The sequence below is a fragment of the Capra hircus genome, chromosome 22, assembly GCF_001704415.2.
Source record: "Capra hircus breed San Clemente chromosome 22, ASM170441v1, whole genome shotgun sequence".
Lineage (NCBI taxonomy): Eukaryota > Metazoa > Chordata > Mammalia > Artiodactyla > Bovidae > Capra > Capra hircus.
This window is the reverse complement of record NC_030829.1, coordinates 56,497,137-56,519,451: the sequence shown is the minus strand read 5'-3', so window position 1 is coordinate 56,519,451 and position 22,315 is coordinate 56,497,137. Positions and strand designations below refer to the sequence as shown.

General features: G+C 48.2%; 2 protein-coding genes across 7 annotated transcripts in view; one reads left to right on the top strand and one right to left on the bottom strand.

Moving 5' to 3' along the window:
- Positions 1–1,542, top strand: part of MKRN2 (makorin ring finger protein 2) — a 43,588-nt gene extending 42,046 nt beyond the window's left edge. The window contains exons 7-8 of the mRNA XM_018066964.1: positions 241–385; positions 535–1,542. Of these exons, the coding sequence (XP_017922453.1) occupies positions 241–385; positions 535–672 (283 nt within the window). The 3' untranslated portion in view covers positions 673–1,542. The remainder of the gene's footprint in view (positions 1–240; positions 386–534) is intronic.
- Positions 1,749–22,315, bottom strand: part of RAF1 (Raf-1 proto-oncogene, serine/threonine kinase) — a 73,820-nt gene continuing 53,253 nt past the window's right edge. For 5 of the 6 annotated variants that reach the window (XM_018066960.1, XM_018066959.1, XM_018066962.1 and 2 more), the window contains 14 exons: positions 20,655–20,757; positions 20,197–20,354; positions 18,034–18,132; positions 15,819–15,972; positions 12,803–12,830; positions 12,567–12,694; positions 12,102–12,219; positions 6,642–6,726; positions 6,126–6,302; positions 4,949–4,995; positions 3,784–3,902; positions 3,315–3,446; positions 3,072–3,206; positions 1,751–2,711 (listed from right to left, as the gene is read on the bottom strand). In XM_018066960.1, coding sequence (XP_017922449.1) covers positions 2,568–2,711; positions 3,072–3,206; positions 3,315–3,446; positions 3,784–3,902; positions 4,949–4,995; positions 6,126–6,302; positions 6,642–6,726; positions 12,102–12,219; positions 12,567–12,694; positions 12,803–12,830; positions 15,819–15,972; positions 18,034–18,132; positions 20,197–20,354; positions 20,655–20,757 — 1,627 coding nt within the window. In that variant the 3' untranslated portion in view covers positions 1,751–2,567. Of the gene's footprint in view, positions 2,712–3,071; positions 3,207–3,314; positions 3,447–3,783; positions 3,903–4,948; positions 4,996–6,125; positions 6,303–6,641; positions 6,727–12,101; positions 12,220–12,566; positions 12,695–12,802; positions 12,831–15,818; positions 15,973–18,033; positions 18,133–20,196; positions 20,355–20,654; positions 20,758–22,315 lie in introns of all 6 variants that reach the window. The other variant, XM_018066958.1, reaches the window with a different exon arrangement.

Below are 22,315 nucleotides of genomic sequence, written 5' to 3'. Positions count from 1 at the left end.
ACGGGGAGCTTGCCCAGGTGGAGCCAGTGCTGGGACCCCGGGCTGAGACGAGTGGCCCGGCTTCAGAGTCTTGGCCGAACGGGGCTCCCCGGGTGCGTGAGACTCCGCGGGAGGCTGTGCAGCGTGGTGAACCACCAGTCCAGCGTGGAGATCGGCTTCCAGTGTCTCTGAGCCTCCCTGTCAGCGGAGGAGTGGTTCATCTGCATCCAGGTTTTGACATTATCCTCTTCTGCTTTTCAGGAAAAAAGCTTGTAAATACTTTGAGCAAGGCAAAGGGACCTGTCCATTTGGAAGCAAATGCCTTTACCGTCACGCTTACCCTGATGGGCGGCTGGCAGAGCCTGAGAAACCACGGAAACAGCTCAGCTCTGAAGGCACCGTGCGGGTGAGGACTCTGCCCACCTGTGGGCATTGCTGGGGCCACTCCTGGCCTCTTCAGGGCGTTGGCCACAGGGATGCCAATGGAGTCTCAGCGACTCTGCTTTCGCATTGCGGTTAGCAATAACCAAGCATGTCTGCTGGCTGTCTTTGCAGTTCCTTAACTCCGTGCGGCTCTGGGATTTCATCGAAAACCGAGAGAGCCGGCACGCCCCCACCACTGAGGACGTGGACGTGACGGAGCTTGGGGACCTCTTCATGCACCTGTCCGGGGTGGCGCCGTCCGAGACCTGAAGAGCGGCCGCGCCCTCCTCGGGGGCTCTGTGGCCCAGCCTCACGCCACCAGGCGTGCCGAGCTCCGTCCACGGCAGCCCGGGGCAGCGGGTGCCGGAGTCAGTTGGGGCTCTACGCCTCTGGGTCTCAGCCACTCCGTTACTCCAGCGGTGGGAAGAGTGAAGGATATAAAATAACCTAACACGTAGATGGGGTCCTGCTTCTCTAGCTGCTACTGTAGTCGCCCCTCCAGCGTGCAGCTGCCCCCCCAGCAGCGGGTACTTGGATCCCCAAAGGAGCCTCCCCCTTCAGAGGGCTCCTGTGTGGCGAGCCTCCTAGAGTGCTCAGCGTGTGCTCCACACGGGGTCTGCACCTTGCTTTTAGAACACCGCGGCCGCTGCACACCTTACTTGCCTGGCTCAGTTTGGCTGAGGCGCTCCAGGGCCCCAGGCAGGGCAGGAGCGTTGCAGCTGGGTGTTCCTCTGAGGGGGGCTCCTGAAGCAGCAGGGGGCAGAGCAGATACGGCACCCCCGCCCCGTTCAGGGTTTGTTTTGGGGTCGCCGGGCAGATAACCACCTTGCAGACACGCCCTGGCTCTCACCTGCTGGCTTGTGACCCCAGGGTCCCTGTACCAAGGGCTGCTGTGCTCTCTCCTCTGTAAACTGGCTTTGAGTGGAAGTTTTATACAAATGTAACAGCACCTAAGAACAGTTTCTAGTTCTGACCCAGCAGTGGTCCTAAGGAAAACCGAATACAAGTCTCTCATCAGTTGTGATTGTAAGAGCTTAAAATATTGCCGATCCCAGAACTCACTCCAAGCCTGAATTATCTATTTTTATAGACATCTGTAGATACCAGATATTTTATAAACTGTATTAAAGTATGGGTAAAAGAAAGTCTGCTCTTCACCTGAGTTTAGACTGCTTTTCTGCATAATTCCTACAGTTAACTCTAGTGGAGGGTGAACAGAGGCTGGATTCCATTCACTCCAGCAGACACTCTGGCCCATTTCCTGCTTCTGGAGTTCTGCTCTGAACAAACTGAATTCAATCCTGTAAGCTCAGGATTACTTTAAGAGGAGAAAACAGCCATTAAACCTACATTTAATTTATTTTATTAAAATAACATAATTGAATAACTGTATTTTGTCAGGCGCAATAAAAACAAAATTAAACGCAAATTATCAAGAAAACCGGTGTTCCTGGCTTCCTTGCACACATGATGGGATGCAGAGACAAGGCTGGCCAGGCCTTGCCCACGGGGGCCACTCCTGGAAGACTCGGCACGCTGAGGACTGCTCCCCGGGGCGGGGAGGCCCAGCACCTCTGGTGCAACCAAGCCCAGCACCGGAGCCCGTCAGGAAAGGATGTGTCCCCAAGTCAAGTCCCTAGTACCAAAGCGGGCTCATCCAGGCCGCTGCAGTCCCGACAGCCCTGGGCCGTCTGGAGCATTATGTGCAAAGCTACCTGTTTGGCGCCACATCAGGTGTCTGCAGAGAAGGCCTTCTGTGACAGCGACCCTCCTAGGAGCTGGCTTAGTCCACACGTCCCACATCACGGCTGGTTGCCTGCCACCTTCATTTCCCCTCTGAGCGCCGCTGTTCCAAAGACACTCCTGCAGCTGACAGCTGGGCCCACTGTGTGGCCATCAGCAGCCATGGGTGCGTCTGGAGGAGGTCGGCTCATGAGCTCGGGAGCCGCCGGGGGAGCAGGATAAACCAGCTGGCGAATGGCTCCCTCCTCCCAGGGCAGTAAGGGCAGAAAAGGCAACGTGAAGTTAAGGCCCTGTTGAGTGGTGTAGAAGGTCCTTAGCAGCAGCTTCTCGGAAGACCAGCTCTGTCCCCACAGAAAGGGAACAGACGGTGGTGCCTGCTGACCGCCCTTCCCACCGGCAGCCCGGGCAGAGGCGCGGGGCTACTAGAAGACGGGCAGCCGAGGGGACGTGGTCAGCGTGCAGGCGTTGATGTCCTCGGTGTGGGCCGCTCGGTGCAGGGAGGGCTCCGAGGCGCTCCGGTTGATCTTGGGCAGAGAGTGCTGGAGCAGCTCGATGGAAGACAGGATCTGAAAAAGGCGCCAGGGTGGTCTCGGGGGGGTGCACCAGGTGTCCCCGCAGCAGCCTCCCCTCAGGCCCCAGATAGGCCTTTCCCACCCCCACGCACGGTGTGTGCAGGACGCGTGTCTGCCCGCCTCCACATCACTCAGTTCAGTCGCTCAGTCGTGTCCGACTCTGCGACCCCATGAATTGCAGCACGCCAGGCCTCCCTATCCATCACCAACTCCCGGAGTTCACTCAGACTCGCGTCCATCGAGTCAGTGATGCCATCCACCCATCTCATCCTCTGTCGTCCCCTTCTCCTGCCCCCAATCCCTCCTAGCATCAGACCCACTCTAACGTGCTCGAGCGCCTGGACCTAGCCTTACCTGGGGAAAAAGAGGCCTCTCTTCCTTCACTTTCTTCACACAGTCGGCTACCAGCCTCTTCATGGCTTTGGGGCAGTTCTTGTACAGCTTGCTGAGGTCTGGGGAGGCGTACCCGCGGCCCACCATGAAGATGATCTGGGGAAGCAGCGAGGGAGGGCAGGCAGTGAGCAGAGCGCCTCTAACCCTGCCGCTCAGATGGCGGCCCGGCTTCCCAGAGCCAGCAGGTGGGCGCCGGGGACGCACCTGGTCGCGGTTGTTGATGTGGGAGTAAGGGAGCTCCCCCGTCATGAGCTCATACAGCACGATGCCATAGGAATAGACGTCAGACTGGAAGCTGAACGGGTTATTATCCTGCATCCGGATCACCTCTGGGGCCTACAGAACCAAGTGCATCTGTCACTGGGCGCCCCAGCCGTCCAGGAGCCAGGCTGTCTGTCCTGGGGCTGAGTGTGCCTGTCCTGTCCTCAGAAAGCCCCGCGGCTGCTCATCCCCAAGGGCTCCCACGCTCAGATCCATGAGCTCAGAGCCCGACGTGAACCCAGCACCCCCGCCACCCAACTCCACGCCGTGCTGTGCGGCCAGCTCCCTCCAGGAAGCCCATAATGCCCGGGAGCTGCCGGCACAGGACAGCATGGAGGTGCTCTGGGCTTGGCCTGGAGTTTGCACCCAGCCCCCCAGCCCCCCACCCGCCTTGGGCGCCGAGCCACCTCACCATCCACAGGATGGAGCCGGTGGGCTGCTCGACCTGCTGAGAACCACTCCAGCGCGACTTCACCGTGGCCAATCCAAAATCGCCGATTTTCACCGTTAGGCCTTCGTGGAGAAATATATCTCAATGCTCGTTAAGGATGCTAGTTTAGAAGGACGGTCCCGTTCCTCCTGAAAAGCCGCCCCAAGTTCCCCCTGGCACCACCTCTCGGCCTTCCCTGCGCTGGACCTGTGGTGCTGCCGAGGGGACCAGACCGAGGGGCCCGGGCAGCCCTGTCCCTCCCGCTGCGCCCACGGGCAGCTGGGGCTCCCCACACCCTGCAGGGCCTCACACCCCACGACTCCGAGCAAGGCCTGCACCTCACCCTCCCATGACCAAGAGAAACACCTCAGTCCTGAGTACTGTCTGCCTTCAGACATTTCCCAGGAGAACAGGTACCGCGGTGACTTCAAAATCAGAACCAAACTTGCCTCTGTTCCGGGTAAAGTAGTCAGGCGGTTTAAGGCCGACGCGTGCGATCTGCTGATGCCCAATTATCCGTGCCTCCTTAGAATCGGGTGTCTGCTTTCACGGTGTGATGTGTTAGCCCCCAAACCCACCACTTACAGGTACTTCCTGCCTCAGACACATGCCCCAAGTAGGTCACATCCCAAATTCCAGCCCAACACAACTGCTGTGCCTCCCACGGGCCAGGAGCAAAGCTGGCTGCAAAGCCGCTCCTCTGAGAGGCGGGGGCGGGAGGCAGGTATGCAGCTTGTCTACTCCACGCCTACCGCATGAGAACCGCCTTTATTCACTCCCCTTCTGCAAAAGCACATTCCAGTCAGAAAAGGGCTGATTCCAACAGTCATCTCTAAGGAAACCATTTCTGTACATTCAAGAAAAACAATTTCAAGTAATTCTAAAAATCTTATAACTTTCGACTTACATCTACTTTCTGACCAGATATAATCCACAAACCAGAAATAAACATGAGACAAAAGGCCCCTTCCCCCCAGTCAGATTTACTAATAAATAACATTCTAAATTAGGCCTGTTTCAAGTATAACCAAAACAAGTATCTCAACTTTGGTGGAACTCTTTCCAAAGTCACTTTTGCTGAGGTAAACTTTAGAAGTCTTCTAAATTTAGAACTGAGCAGTCTGATGAAACTACCACCAAAGGATACTATTGGATTTCATGTCTCTGTGGATGATGTTCTTTGCATGCAAATAGCTGTGAAGGGAAAATAAATCTATTAAAACCAGTTTGAGAGACATTGGTAAAAAGCAGCTTCCTTCAAATTACATCAAAGCAGCAAACCACTTGGAAGGCCGGACTCCCAGGTGAGGAGTTATGGGGTTGGCCAAAATGTTAGTTCAGTTATTTATTTGGTTGCATCTTACAGAAAAGCCTAACTGAACTTTTTGGCCACCCCAGTACGGGTACTGGTCTTGCCCTGGTTCAGCGTGGTCCCTGTTAGGACTCAGACCTGAAAGCAAGGCCACAGCACAAACAGGGCTGTCTTTTAGCATCAGTTTTATTCAAAAGGTAATTCTGAAAACCCAGATGTCCATCAGCTGATAAACAAGTAAAACCATATCTGTACAGCCGACTGTTCTTCAGCCACAGAAAGGACTGCAGTACTAACACACTGCAACATAGATGAACGCCTCAAAAACATGCCAAGGGAAAGAAGCCAGACACAAAAGACTTCCATCTAATTAATCTTGAAAATGTTCTAAAATTGGATAGTGGTAATGGCTGCACAACTCTGAATAAAACGAGTCACTAGTCATTTCTGAAAATGTATACCATGCAAATTCCGTATGAATTTTACAAGCACGACAGGAGATTTTATAAACCACTTGCAAGCACAACTTCAGCTTAGTTGAGTCGCTCAGTCATGTCCGACTCTTTGCGACCCCATGAATCGCAGCACGCCAGGCCTCCCTTTCGATCTCCATCTCCCGGAGTTCACTCAAATTCATGTCCATCAAGTCGGTGATGTAAATTATCAGAAAAGTGATATCTGATAAACCCTCAGGTGGATAAACCACACTGGACGGCTACACCTCAGAGGCGTGGTGCCCCCCAGAAGCTGCCGGCCCACTCTGTGTTCTGGGGTGTCTGGCTGAACTCTGAGGGCAGCAGCTGGAACCTGAATCTGAGCTCTAAGCAGGTAGATAGCTCAGGCAAGAAACCTGACATTCTCATTCTTTCAGTCCACCCCATAGGTTCACTTCCAGCTGTGCAAAAATATCATAGAATCCACTTAACAGACTGAGCTTTCCCTAATCTTGGTTTTGATTTAGGGACAAGGTGCATGGACCCCAGACCTCCTACTCGTCAAGCCATCCACTCACTCCATTCCCTGAGCCGTCTGCCGGGCAATGTCAATCAGCTGGAACATCTGGAACTTGGTCTCCTGGACGTGCAGGTGCTTGTAGAGGCTGCTGCCCTCGCACCACTGCGTCACTATCGCCAGGTTGTCCTTCGTCATGTACCCCATGAAGAGCAGGATGTTCACGTGCCGGGTTTTGCTGGAGGGGGGGGAACAAAAGGCTCTGCACTTCTGCAGACAGGGAGGTGCATCCTGCCCCCGAGCGCAGCTGGTGTGCTACCGACACCACCGCACTTACAATCCTGGGGCTCGCAAAGCAAGCATGGCAGACTGCGCCCACACAGCCGCTGCTCTGGGCTAGCAGGGTGGCCGCCTGGGTGCCGGCCTGGACGGCAGAGAAGGCGTCCCCTCCCAGCAGCACAGACCCAACAAGCTCCCCACAGGGGTCCACTCGAAAGGGAGCTCCACAGGAGCACACCCCCAGAGGCAGGTCCCGCCCGCCCCTCCACAGCTCCACAGAGGCCCGCTCTCCACTCACCGGAGGACAGCCACCTCGTTCCTGAAGGCCTGGAACTGCTCTGGCGTGGGGTCAACAACCTTCAGAATCTTTACTGCAACATCTCCTGCAAATGAGTTTACAGTCAGTACAGCTGAATGATCTTAACTTCATTTTTCATGTACACTTGTCTGAGGAAGAGATAGTAAATCCCTTATTCAAAAATCACAGACCTACACAGGACAAATACTATGCCAATTTCTGAATTATTCAAGTGGCTGAAAAAAAAATAGGTTATACTACTATCCTTAAAATTCCACCCCAAGGCCCTGAACGGGCTCGGTTTCAGCTGTTCCTGTCAAGCCTGGCATCCCCGGTGGTGAGGTGACCGTCACAAGCTGGGCCCATAAGGATGAGAGCAGCAGGGTGTGAACCGCCCAGCAGATGCTGAGTCTCCGAGGCCAGAGGCTGGTGCCCAGAAGCGGGCCAGTGACGGCCCAGATGCTCCTTGCACAGATTCAAAGATCTGCATTGTAATGAAGCTCCTCTGCCTTCAATCCCATTAGAAACCAATCCTCTCAACGACCCCTGACCACTCACTAAGCCTGCACGCTGCCTCCACGGGGCGGCACTGCTCCAATCCTCAGCTGCCTTCTCCCGCTAGCACTGCTGACCTCACCCTATAAGCAATGCAGGGGCTAGGCCAGTTGGCCACGGTAGCATTGCCCAAAAAGCCAGAGCCAGGCTAGAACCCCAGTCCAACAGCTGTACTTATAACTAACATACTGTCAATCACTCTTCATGTAACTTCAGAAACACCCACAGAGCAACTCTATTTTATAGGTAAGGCTGATTTAGAAGCCACTTTCAGTAACAGTGCTGATGACAAACTGCCTAAAGCCCTACAGGGACGTCAGCTTTCAGGAAAAGCGATCAGACAGAGGATTCCAGCTCAGCAGCACCCCAGAGATGACCGAGTTCCCCCGCATCCTGAGCCTGTGCCCGCAGCACCCTGGCACCTCTACTGGGGCACTCATTTCACTTTGGGGGGCACCAAATGGTAGAGAGATGGTTTTCATGACAGATTGCTGCCCTGCGATCTCTGCATCATGTGAAAATAAAATCACCTAACAGCAGCTTCCACACTGGTTCTTCACCAATTTCCTGCCACATGAATTTGCAGAGGGCCCAGGCTGCCTGTGGACGGCAGAGACGCACTGTGTTCAGAGCTGCCTTCTACCTGGGCAGATGGAGCTGGTGAACCGTGCGGCCCCTACCCCAAGTTCTGATGACGGACAAACGGACAAGAGCCTTCTGGGTAACTGTCCATTCTGGAGCGTCTGAGCCAAGACAGAACGCAGGTGAGGGCGCTGACCCAGAGAGGAGCGAGTATGCTGGCAGAGAGGGTGGCGGTCTTCAGGGTGGTGGTCTTCGGAGGGAGATGGGAGGTCAGCCAAGGCAAGAGGCAGTTCTGGACGAGGAACACCAGGAGCAGTGAGGTGATGGGGAGGAGAGAGAGGCCAGGGAAACGCTAGCGTGTGCTGCGACGCCTGCAGGCCAGGAGGGGGCTGGGGGAGCCTGCAGCAGGCCCAGCTCGGCGCAGGCAGAGATGACGGACGGATGGAAGGGATGGAGGCCAAAACCCTGTGAAGGTGAACCGGCTCAACGCGGCAGTCAGCCGAGAGGCAGGGCCGAGGCCAGGGTCGGCTGGGGCGGGACGCAAAGGGCCAGGCTGGGGAGGATGCGGGAGGGAGCCGGGTGAGGCTGGCCGCCCCTCGGGGGAACCACTCCCCGCGCTGAGCCTGGTCGGGCACGCCCTGCACTCCCGGGTACACGGGCACATGCAGTCCCGCCGTGGACTGATCCGCATGGCAACCGCAGAGAGGGCAGCAGCAGCCACAGCTGCCCCAGCAACGCCCCCTGACCTGAGCTCAGCTGGCACCCTCCCCCTCTAGCCTCTACTTTCTGCAGCTGGGAACAAGACGGACTCCTGTTAAACAGTCATCTGTTCTCTGTTCCACCATCACTCTCTCTTTAAGTCCAAACCCCACTCCCCAGGTCGTGCCCGTCACTGATGGGGAGACGGGACCCAGAGGCCCGCCAGCTCAGGTTAGCAGTTCTGCCAGCGGACTGTGCGTTAAGACTACAGTCTGGGTCACAGCACCCCCAAGAAGGCCATCACAGGGATCCAGTTTGCTGAGAACAATGGCCAAACAAGACAGGAAAACCGATTTCAACTCCCATATAGAAAGGCTCTCTGCTGGTGGGAACCGCCCAGAGCGAGGCTGAGTTTTCAGGTCACTCAGAAGCTCCCGTCACTGGTCTTCAGGCCAAGGCTGGGCAGCCTCCTGAAGGCCGGGCAGAGTCCAGGATGCCCGCTGCACCCAGTGAGACCAGGGTCTCTCCGGGCCCTCACAGGCCACGGCCTGACCCCACTGCCCCAGCCTCTCCCTCGCGCCTCTCCAGCAGCCCCTCAGAGCTCCTGGGGTCCCTGAGACAGGCCCGGGGTACAGCCCACTCCACCTCTGCTGCTTCCCTCACGGACTCCCCACTGACCCGTCGACTAAATGCTGGGAGCCAGGCCTGCCACTCCTCACCCGCCTTCTTCCAAGTTCCTCCTGAGCGCTCAACACACACTATCTGCTGGGCTTTCCTTGGTTATTATCCCCACCAGAATATTAACCCCGTAAGAGAAAGAATGTGTATCCATTTTGCTCAGGGCTTCAGTCCTAGCCCTAAGAGAAATGCTTGGTATTAGAAGAATGCTCAGGAAACACTGGCTGAAGAAATGAGTGGATTCTAAGAGGCACCAGTCAGCAAGCCAAGTCATGAACTCAAAAGCTGTCTGTCTGAAGCTCTGGAGCTGGAAGCGGGCACAGCCTCTGACAGGGAACAGCGGGCACTGAGATGGCCCGCGGGGCCCGGCGCGTCAGGACCACTCAGCGTCGCCCTCTCAGCGCTCTGTGCAGCAGGCTCAGCGCCACTGTTGAGTGACCACGTGAGGCGGGCGCTACTAAACCAGAACGTCTCACTTTCCCTCCACAGTAATGTCAGAGGCAAACGTGGTACAAGCTCTAAGATACATTGCTACTGGTTATCACAGTTTCAGTGAGACACTGAGCTGGTATGATTCATCCACCACTGAAGAAGAAAGAGCTGCCATCACTGATGAATCTCAAGTGGGTTTTGTTTTTTTTTTTTTTTACACCTTTTTATGCTTCAATTACCTTCCCTGTTTTAATCATCTGGGATTGCCTAAAACTTACTGTACACAACCCTGCTTTCTAGAACAGAAACAGACTGAACCCCATTCCTCCTCTTCATACTGACTCAGTCAAGATGAGCCTCAGCCTGAGGTGGGGCAGGGGGCCCCACACATGGCTCCGCCAGCTGCAGACCTCACATGGGGCCCCTGAGTGTCCTCGGTCTGGGGATCTGCTACCTCTTCTCGCCCTAAGAGACTGACCCTGCTAACAGTCTGAGAGCTTCAGCTGCTGTCTTTATCGTTTTTAATGCATTTTTGCAATTAGGAGACGCCAAATTCACACTCAAAAGGAGACTCGGCTCTTGGGCCCAAAGAGTCTCTTCTGTATGTGAAGTTAGTAGGCTCCGTTCACGGATCTGAGGCCTCCACCTTGGCTGCTTTAAGACCTTTTCTGTTTTTTTATTTTTGTTCTGCAGCTGGGAAAAATAAAAAGCATTTAAAAATCACCAAAACAGCTGTAATTTTTAAGGAATTGAATAAAACATTATATTATATATATAGGAATCAGAAAAGCATGGGGGGGAGGCAAAAAGGAAGCAAGCATAGCATAAAACATTCACTCTTGAAATCATGGTTTCCTTGACCCTCTCCTTCTTCGTCTTCATTTGCAGACCACAGCTTGCTTTCTGAGAGGCTGACCTAAAAGTCCACGGCTCCTCACTCCTCTGACTTTTGAGACTCTTAACTCAGAAAAATTAGAATTAAAAGCATTAGATGTTATCCACATTCTAACAGTTGTCTTTATGGAAGTAACACTAGCGCAATATACCTCCTTACAGTAATCTACAAGCTCACAACTAAGAGAAAATCTACAATCTCAAAGGCAGTACTGTGGCAAATCTAATGCTCTAAAAACTTATGAACCCCCAATAAAAGTGCTCAATCGGAGGAGGTTTAAATTTGGGCAACATTTAAACTGCATGTAACTGGCTTTTGGCAGAGGCTTTAAAATGTATAAAAATGATAAAATGCTCCTAATGGAAGCATTAAAAGAAGTATTTTCTGCTCCACTTCCTGCAATTACTTACAGGCTTGCTGTCTCAAATATAAGCACTCTATCTCACAAAATTGTGTTTTTCTTTTCTAAGGGATCACCAAGACATTTATGACATCTATTCACAAAATATTCAGCAATAGCATAATTTCTTGGTGACCTGAATCCCCCTTCATGTAATTTACAAACATTCAGTCCTTTCTCAGTTCTTACAAAGAACCAGAGACTTGTCAGATGGTTAGTTGTAAGAGGAAAACCCATAGGTTAATGAATACGCTACTCGCAATGCTGCCAGTGTTTCTCAGTTGTTAACAAGTTGAATCTTAATGCTCCAACGCATTTTATGCTCATGACTTCTCTCAGCCTTTGTCCACTTATGTGTAAAGATAAACATGGTGGCATCCAAAGTAGAAATGCAGGCACTCTAGATTCTTGTGTGTGGTTTTGTGGGGCTTTTGGTGGTCTGCTTGCTTGCCTTTTTGTTTTATTAAAATCTGAATTTAGGAGAGATGTCTTTTGGGGAACATGTAGCATTTTCAAGAAAATACTCTATCTGCTGACATTCTAAAGGCAGAGGCAATAAAAACCTGACAGAGAAATGTTAAGCGTGTTGCCAAAATAAAGAAGCTGTGGCTACAGACCTTAAAATAGAAAGTTTCTTCCAAGTGACGAAGTATTTCCATTCAAATAAGAACATCAACTCCATACAGATTCAAGAATACAGTCTGTGCATTCCTGTCTAACAGAGGTTCCCACAACCAATTCCAGGGCAGAGCAAAGAAATCCTGCCTTAGGAGGCTCCAGGCTTTCCTGTGCTGACTGTCTGACCACGGGTGTGCCAGTTCCCCTTCTTGAGACCTTGCTTTTCTGCATGTAAAATCTCTAAGGGCCTTGCCAGTTTTAACTTGCTGGAATGCATGAGCCTAACAGACTCTTAAACACATTTAAGGAGCTTCAAAGCATGTCCCTCCCAGGTTCACACTATCTAGTCAATTTATAAGAAAGAAGAGACTGTGACATTTGACTACAGTGTTCAACCCTTGTTCACCGATTGCAAGTTATCCTGAAAACTTATTTGTACCAATTATAGATTGTTGAGTCTTACAAAGAACAGTGTGCAACGTCACTGAGACAGAATAGGTACCCTTGGACAGTGCTGCTGTGAGCCCGCCTGGCCCTCTCTGGATTGAAACAGGACTTCACCCTGGTAGTTGGCAGGGGGCGGGGGGGGTACCAAACTTACCATGCCACTTGCCCTTATAAACAGTCCCGAAGGAGCCTGATCCAATCCGAGTGGACAGCATCACTTCACTGGCTTCTATCTCCCAGTAATAGCTCGAATCTCTCTGTCCACGAGGCCTCTAAAGCAAGCACAGATCATTAATATGTTCCATGAATGGTTAAAACTCTGTTTCATGAGGGTGTCAAAGAAAGGATCAACCCAACTCCATCCATTCCCAGATCTTTCAAAAATACCTATTAATTATAAGTCTAGTTTTTGTCATTTGAGAAAAGACGATTTTAGTTGTGCCCTGCGTTGCAACAAACCAGCAAGTTTTCTGGTGCAAGCGTGCGAAACAGCACTGACGCGTGTAACATGCTCGCTTAACCAGCCTTTCCCAGCCCTAAAATTAACGGCATCCCCATTTCTGACTAGGCTTCTCTTTGCTGAACCTGGACATGCAGGGGGTGCTGCGGGCACACTCACAATTTTGTTCTTCTCCTGGGTGCTGGAGCCTGGCGCCCGCTCTCTCTGGGCAGGCGCAGGGGTTTTGGGCTGTGACCAGCCTGTCGGGCTCAGATTGTTGGGGCTGCTGGACAAGGCTGAAGGGGAGCCTTAATAGACAAGACAAACAGGATCCACTCATGGATAAGCCAACACAATATACAACAGCATAAAGAGAAAGAGCCCATTACTATCTGCTAAATGACTTAAGCAAGTACCTGATTCACTGTGACTTCGAATTGCATCCTGAAACAGAAAAGGAAAGTGTCAATTTCTGCCCTAGAAAAGATGTTCTCTAGGGGAGGGAGAGGGAGGATAAGGATTTACAAGAGCAAAAGAGATTATAAAATCTCTACATCACAAAAGGTCTAATTACATACATTAACGTTTCTTCGATTCATTTCATCATCAAATGTCTGTGGCCAGTATCTCCAGGACTGTTATCACATACTAGGAGGACTGACGCTAGTTTCTCATACACGATGGACATGACATTCTTATTTCTCTGAAGAAAGCAATGCACACAGCAGACTGGTACTCTTTAAAGGAAGGCTAACAAAGTCACTATCAAGCTGAGAGATTTCCAATGGTTGGGGATCTTGCTCCACTGAAGCTCAAAAAAAGACAATACTAATATTTTTTAGCAAGGGATTCAGTGCCCAGTTCACTCTTACTCCCCTAGGAGTTAGACTTGCGAAGGGTAAGCACCATGACTACATACTTTAACCAAGCCTAAAATCATGGAAAGCTGGGAGAACCATAAATCCCTTAGTCTGAAACCTACTTTTTACATATAAGAAAACTTATGGAAACAGGCAAAGGGGTGTGGCAAGGGCCACACAACCAGCAGGTGGAAGAAACGGAACTAAAAATACCACCCAAGGACCTCAGCCAGGAGCGCACTCATCACAAAGTGTTCCTCAGACCCTGTGGGTGCGCTCGGAAATGAGCCACATTCTACTCAGGTGAGAGGGCAAAGGTTACCTTTAGAATTTATTAGAAACTGTTCAGTTGGAACAGTTTAAATCACAGGGCTCTCCCATGAGGCCTAAATCCTCATTTTATAAAAAGCTCACTTGGAGTATATAAATAACAACAGTATAAAACCACTTCATCCCCATATCCTTGAAAAGGATATTTTTCTTGGAAGTCCTACTCTGTTTTCCTTGTGTAACCACAGATACTTTTTCCACAGAATTATTATCAAAATGCTTGCACTCTGTGGTATCTTCACAAGAGATGAGAGAAATCACAGGCCAAGCCCCCCAATGTTGGCAGCCCCATCTTCAGAGTTTACCAATAAAGCTTGGTTCCAGGGTTCCCCAAATTGGTCAGTCTTCAGAATTACCTGGAGAGGTATGTAAGAACACAGATTCCCAAGCCCCTCCACCAGCAGAATTGATCTAAGAATGTCTGGGAGAAAAGGTGGGAAATCTAGGAATCTGCATGCTTTTAAGAATGACAAGATGACTGCCAGGTGGACAAACCTTTATCCAAAAAAAAACCTGAATTTCAATAGATATTTACCAGCTGTAGTTTTATTATTCAACTAATCTATTGTTTTCAGTCAAAGCATGGCACAATGTATTTTTATTGACCAGAATTATATACCCCGTGCATTAGGATTTTTTTCTTAATGCCATAGTAATTTTCTTCCATGTTTTTTCTGTGCTAATTTCTACAGCTGGATTGACCTGTCATCTTGAAATCTAAATATTAAAGAGAACTAAGATGGTTTATACAAAGCAAGAAAGTGTACTTTAAAAATGCTGAATCAAATTTTTAAAACAGAGTCAAAATTTTGCTCTGCTTCTGAAGTACAGACAGGATTAAGCACAACAGATGTGCCAGTTATCCTACAATTCAAGAATTTTCACATTTATTGTTCTCTCCAACTATAATACAGTGTTTATACAAGAACAGATTATATATCAGAAGAAAACTGGTATATTACTGGCTATATTACTGGTATAAATTGGCTCATCACAATAAAATAATAAGATTCATAGTCTGCATACACACAACCTCACAATAATCGTGTCATGACCGAAGAGCCCCTAAGTGACCAGTTTAGACCCCACATTCAAAGGACAAGTATGTTAGGAATGACTTGAGGTCTGAGCATGGTGAGCTGGGTCTGAGGGCGCAGGTGGCCCTGAGGTTTTTCAAGGACCAATTCAGGAGGCAGACAGGGCACAGCTGTCTGATTCTAAGAAACCTCTTATCACAGGGTTTCCAGGGTGTACCAACCAAGCTGAAACACTGTGTTTCTAAAAAAAACGTAACAGGATCCTGACGGTGTCCAACATGAAGTAAATAAACTAGCATTAGTCTCCTGTTGAAAATTATTTTTAAAGAACAACTTTTAATACCCTTAAGACTCAAAATCCCACCTGAGAAACTGGTATTTTTTTAAACTCCTAAATATGCTGCTGCCAAAAAAGAAAACATGAAAGCAAGTCTGATGAGAAATATAAAATGCAGTGATTGTCTCATTTTTGATAGTCTACTGTCTGACAGTCTAAGAAATCCTGTTAGTTTACAAGAAAGCAGGGGCATGAAGAAGAATACCTACTCTTCCCCTCACACAAAATCGTCTGGACCACGCCCTGGGAGAAGCATTCAGGCTGTTATTCTAGTCCAAAGCAATGAGAAACAAGAAGAATAAAGAGCAAAGGAAGTATTTTAAGTGTATTCAGTTGTTAATAAAGATGAACCAGAAAGCAAACCAAACAAATAGAACATACCATAAAGCAAAGCAAAGAAAAAGCAGCAGTCTGAAAACACTAGCTTTGGGCACTTTCATATATCCCTAAATACTTGCTTATTAAAATCTTAGGCCTCCACCCTTTTATTTCTAAATAAAACACAAGTCTTTCAGAGAGTTCACAGCCCTCCATCACTGTTATTTCTTTTTCCCCACTCCCTCTCCAAAACAACAGGACTCTCTATTCTAACTTATCCACCAGTTCGCTGAAATTCTCTTCATATCTAACCTGGAAACAATGAGCTCAAATGTTAACATCTCTTCAGGAAATTTCAGTTCTCCATTTGAATGATATACCAACAGGATTATTAAGCTAGTCTGAGGATATAGTGAATAAAAAATTCAGAAAGTCCAAGGGCCTCAGAAACTGCTGCAACATTCCTTACCAGGTTAGAAACCCAAACCTCTCGGACACAACTGTCAACCCGCCCAACGGCTGACTCCTGCCTCCACCCGCGGGCCGTTACCTCGATCATCCTGCTGTCCACGGGCAGAGCGGCGCTGACCATGTGCACGTTTGGCGTGGACGTCGACCTCTGCCTCTGGGAGAGGGAGCCTTCAGAGGAGGGGCTGGAGGTGCTGAATGTGAAAGCGTGGGGTGTGGAGTATCTGTGCTGGGAACTAGGCAACAAGGAGAAACAAAAGTCCACAGTTGACACTCAGGCCTCTGGAATGGAAAAATCTTTCAACTACTTACTTCATTAACATACTCGGGGCAAACCCTACTTACACTATGACCTTCGACAAAAGTATTCCTTTCTTTCGTCAATCTAAATATGCACCACTTAAAATTTTTCTTCTGTTGAGGTGCCTCTGCATGCAAATTTTTAAAAAGGAAATAACATATGTGCTCAGAATTCATGTAAAAAGAAATGATACTTCAATAAATCACGTCTACAGAATACTCCAAAATTTTAGACCATCTCAACACTACCCTCTACAATTAAGCTAGCTGAACTTTCCCAGGTTCATTTCGAGACTAAATGAGAAAACCTGAAGGAAGATTTCTAACCATCTTAGACCTGCCCAGTGTGCCTGCACACAAGTAGCGCTTTACTCATGGGCATCCTCTCCCCATAAACAGCTCACAAAATCAATTACAATGACTTTGATTTTCAGATCTGCATACCTCTGACATTTATCACCGGCTTCTTTTACCCAATGCCACTCTCCCACGAGCGAACTGGAAACATGCATTCAGCGTAACACTGTCATTTGCTCAAAAGATTACTCTGGGTTTTGTTCAGACAAGGTTAGCACCGTGCATGAATTCAAGGGATGAAAGAGTTTTTCAAGAGAAATTATTTCATGGCCTTGAAAAATTGCCTTTCCAGGCAATTCAACATGAATGGCCTCAGAGGCCTGGCTTCTTCTATCTAAATATTCAGAAGCAAGTACAGTTTTTCAGAAAGATATGCTTTTCAAATTATCAAGAAAAATAAGGTCATACACTAATACATCCAAGTATCATTTCAATACAAATTCCTTATTCTAAGATATGCTGCCTTGAATAATTTCTATGTTAGTTTTACAAAGGCCATTAAATACTATATGACTACATATAAATTAAGGTCAGATATTTGGGGCAAAGATGTAGAATTATTTTAGGTTCCAAATTCATGTGTAAAACTGAGTGAGGCATGTGAACTCAACAAACTCTGATTTTAAAGTTGGAAAACAGAGTAAAGACAGATTATGTGCAAACTTACAGGCACATTAAAATGGATTTTTTATATTAAAAATCTAATTAGATTTTTTCAAGATAGCAGTTTATTAAACATCATGGTTTTAGCAATGCAAGGCCATAATAAGTATTTCAAAGTCGAGGGTTTTACTTTTATTGAATCACTGTATATCATTTTGGGACCCTTCCCCTGAGGCTCACTGCATACTGACAAAGGCAAATCTCAAAGTCTTTGAAACGTAGTGAATGGAGAGAGGAGATGTGGTACGTGTAGACAAGAGAATCTCAGTCAGCCAGAAAAGGGAAAAAACAGGGTCATCTGTAGAGATGTGGACGGATCTTGAGTCTGTCATACCGAGTAAGTCAGAAAGAGAAAAACAAATGTCAACTATTGATGCATATATGTGGAATCTGGAATCACGGCTCCAAAGAATCTATCTGCAGGGCAGCCCTAGAGACACAGACGTAGAGAAAAGATTTGCAGACACAGTGAGGGAAGGGGAGGCTGTGATGAACTGGGAGATTCGGACTGACATGCATCCACCACCGTGTGTAAAACAGATAGCTAGAGGGCCGCTGCCGTACCACGCGGGGAGCTCAGCTCAGTGAAATGACAGCCTAGAGGGCTGGGGTGGGAGAGGGAGGGGACACCTGTATACATACAGCTGATTTACTTCCCTGCAGAGGAGAAAGTAACACAACACTGTAAAGCAATTACATTTCAATAAAAAATACAAAAACAAAACACACAAATGAGATATAACGAACACGCCAGAATACCAGAATTAACTGTATTCACTTTCCAGAATTTAAGAACTAAAGGACTACAAAAGGAAAGTTCTACATTTTGCTTTAACACCAATGCTGAGTTCCACAGAAGCTGCACAGTTTACACGGAAAGAGAAGGGAACCCAAGGGAACTCCTGTCCTCTGTGTTCACACTTTCAATTCCACCTGCCCCAGTACAACTTCCCATAAAAGCAGTAGGTGCAAAGTACCCAGGAGGTATCCGGGAAACAGACTCTCGCATCCGACGCATCGTCAAAGAAGGCAGCGCTGGGACCCCGCCATCACCAACAGTGGAATTTGGGAACAATCTAAATGAAATCAGAGAAAGGCTGGTTTACAGACTTGTGATAGTGATTTTACAGTCAGCCTGCTTGGCCTTCCAAACTCAGCTTCTCCTAGTCACACTTTCCTGGACTATTTTAGGCTACCCAGAGTAAGTTGCTGGCCAGCTATTTCTTGTTGCTCACGTCCGATGGGCCACAGGATCCCAGAGGGGAAGAGGATTCAGACACAGCAGCTCGGCAGCCCCTGATCAACAATGAGGCCTCAGAGTTGAAGCCAGGTAGGAGACTCAGGAGCCCCTCAGAGCGGCGGTCACTTTCTCTCTCTGGGTTTCAGTCTTTTCCTTTCTACTGTGGGCAGTTTGGAGGGGACGTGGATGGGCATGTCGGTTATCATGAGAGCCAACCACATTCATCGGAGAAGGAAATGGCACCCCACTCCAGTGCTCTTGCCTGGAAACTCCTGTGGATGGAGGAGCCTCGCAGGCTGCAGTCCGTGGGGTCGCTAAGGGTCGGACACGACTGAGCGACTTCACTTTCACTTTTCACGTTCATGCATTGGAGAAGGAAATGGCAGCCCACTCCAGTGTTCTTGCCTGGAGAATCCCAGGGACGGGGGAGCCTGGTGGGCTGCTGTCTATGGGGTCGCACAGAGTCGGACATGACTGAAGCAACTTAGCAGCAGCAGCAGAGTAAGTTGTTTAAGTAGCTCAAGTCACGTCCAACTCTTTGCAACCCTACAGACTGTGGCCCGCCAGGCTCCTCTATCCATGGAATTCTCCAGGCAATACTGGAGTGGGTAGCCATTCCCTTCTCCAGGGATCAAACCCAGGTCTCCTGCATCGGAGATGGATTCTTTACCACTGAGCCACCTGGGGAGTCCACCAATGGACTACCAACCTAAGTGACTGGCCTAGTGACTACAGAACACGAACAATCTTGACCTGCCAATGAACACAGAGTCTCTAGCGTGCAGTTCTAGGAAATACTGGCCTAATGTCCAACTACATCAAAATAACGTTTTGTTTTTTTTAAATCTATATATAGTAGGGTACTTTGTAACCTAAATCATATAGCTTTTCTGGAAACATTCTGTCTCAGAAATGCACAAATGGTAAGACTGAAGTATGAGAGGACAGATCGCCATTAGCACCAAAAGTCATACACAGAAAAAAGTGATATTCACATCAATTGGGCATCTTCCCTCCATGAGATGAGCACTCAGTGACTAGAAAGCTCATGCGTTCTCTCTCATAAGGCTCATAAGAATGCTGCAGCCAGGGGAATGCCCCCTTTTACAGATGAGTGAGCCAAAGCTCAGAAGTAATAACAGTTAGTTAATGCAACAGTGCGATTCTGACCAGTGTCTGCTGGACTCCAAAGTCTGGGCCACTTACAAAGTTCTCTCTGCAAAAGCCACATGTGACTGCCACGAAAGCAAAACAGATGCCCCCACGGTGGCTTAATGGCGACACGCCCCTCATCTTTCTGGTGCCCTCAGAAATGGGTGAAGTGCAACTCCGACATCTCCTATCCCTGTTCACAGGTTTTAAGAGATGCTCTGGAATACTTCTTTAAACCTTACTAAAAAAAATAGTTTGTCTATATGGAATATATTCGAATAACCGGCTTGTCGTCAGAGAGATATATGTGTTTAAGATTTACTGTAAAATCATTTGAAGACTAATGTTTTCCCTAGTTTGAGGTGAAGAAAACAGCACCAACCATACCAACTACTCCTTCTCTGAAGAAGAGGTCTCTTCAGCATTATTTAATACAATACAGAGGGGTGTCTCCTAGCAACCTAGTAACCCTGGGGGCTGTCCATGTCACCGTGCTCTTTCTCTTACAGAATCACAGTATATCAATCTCTAGTTGACAATCCTCCCAGCTCGTTTCAGAAAGTTGTATACAAGCCAAACTAAAACTTAACTAATTTCAGAACTATCAGATTTCTAAAGGAGATCATTTCCAGATCACTTAGAAAGTCTAAAACCCAGACCTGTCAGTCAAATATACAATATGCATCCCCCAAGGGGGTTTATACCTCCCTATCCCCTTATATTCTTTGAAAAAAGAACAATGCCTTACAAGAGCTGTCTGATATTACTCCAGTCCACACACATAGTGGGTACTTTGGTGCTACAATGCTCGTGAAACTTGTAGCCACAAGTCTGACATCTAAATCCATTTAGCAAGAACTTCTGACAGATGTCACAGAAGGCAAGCTTCAGGAAGGTTTTCCGAGCCTGCAACAAGAACACAGGTGAGTAAATTATGCTGAATAAAAGACAAAATAATTTCCTCCTCGGCCCCCACGAGGTTTTATTACAATGGAGAATCACACTTCCAACATTTGTAATAAAATTCATACACAGAAACTGAGGTACATCTGTGATCTAGTGAAACCTAAACTGCTTTACTGTAAACAATAATAGCATAGCTTTAAACAATCCAACAACATACATGCTTATTATCTCTGAGAAATTCCTACTGTGCCAGCCAAAGCACCCAACATACCACAAAGAGAGAAGAGATCCGCCACTTACAAAGTTGTGTGTTGTGAGGGGAACATGATCCAGGAAATCCACTTGAAGTTCCTCTCCGATCAACGAGGCAGCATCAGTATTCCAATCTAACCGTGCTTTTTTACTAAAGAGGATTTTTAAAACCATAACACAAAAGGGAAATATTTAAACAAGGTAAAAGAGTTGAATACCAATAAACAATAAATACCATTTAGCTCATGCTACATAAACATAAAACTTAAAGCCCCATACAACACTAACATTTAATTCATACAACAAATCCATAAAGCAGGCATTCTTACCTCCATCTTCAAAATAAGAGAGCTGGGGCTCTAAGAAGGTGACTTGGCTCAAGGCTACACAGAGTTTAAGGGCCTATTTGGAATCTAGGTCAGTCAGACTCCAAATGGGTACTCTTAGAATAAAGTTTTCTTTAAACAATGCAATAAAACAATCTCATAATAAAGAAAATCTGCAATAAACTGGAGACATCTTTAAACATTAGAATCCTATAAAAATCCTGTAAAACGGGTTAAAAATATTGTGAGAGTAGCAAAATTTAATCTTCACTGGCCTATTTCACTCTTGGAAATAAATAGGTAGAAAGGAATCACAAATAAAATGCACTTTTTCTATTAATAATGGGCTCAACTCTAGAACTGTTTATCGTCTATAAATATAAAACTGAGGAAAGACATTAAGTGTCTTAATATTTACTCTGAAACTGTTCTTTCTGTGCCTACATGAGACATACAAGCAGGTACATGTCAGTGGAAATGAACGCCCAGCTCCTTTCCCGTGTCCTACGCAGTCCATCGGCCCACCTCCTGAAGGAAGGCGGCCCGGGACAGGAAGAGGACACCGCGTCCACGGCACCACGCAAGCCTCTCCCTTCACCCACAAGAAGCCCTCAGAGCCATCTCTCTGACTATCGAACAGGAGACAATCCACTCCTTAGTACGGTTCCCCGGACAGGGTACAGGAAACCCAACCTGACCCCAGTTCGCCCTAGTGGCGAAGGTGAGGGTCGTGCTGTTTTCTGATCAGCCCTCAGGTGCTCTCCACCCAAGGGAGAACTGAGGATGGCTCCAAACAAACGCGCCTGGAGACCCAGGGGGCTCAAGCACCAACCCCCCCACCATCTCAGCGCCCCAGTCTCTAAGGAGCTCTATGTACGAGCTTGGGGACCAACCCACAATTGTACCAGACAGAGCTGGCATCTGCTTCAAAGATCTGCACTTCAGCAAAAAGCCTCCGAAGCTGAAAGGAGCATCATCAACAGATGACTTTAAGCTCACCCTTCTGAGCAGACTCATTCCCTAGGCTCCTCTCTCAAACTAGGGAGTACCTTGAAAAATAAAACATGCAAGCGAAAAAAGAACGGAAAGTTAAGGTATCACCCCAGATTTCTGGGGGGAAGATAACAGGTAACCAATGGTCACAGACAGCTCTGATGCTTCACGGTATTTATCATTATTACTCCTCGACTGTGAGGTGATGTCTCTGTCTTTCCGCCATCATTAGAAACAGCATGCTATATGGATAATCCCTGAGGCAAATTCTCCTGCATCTTTTACCCCTGTGTCTGTCAAATTGCTGGGATTTAGTAGAACTGAATAAAAATGAGTGAATTGTAAAAGTTTCTCTCTTACAGACAACATTCTTTAACTATAAATAAGGCA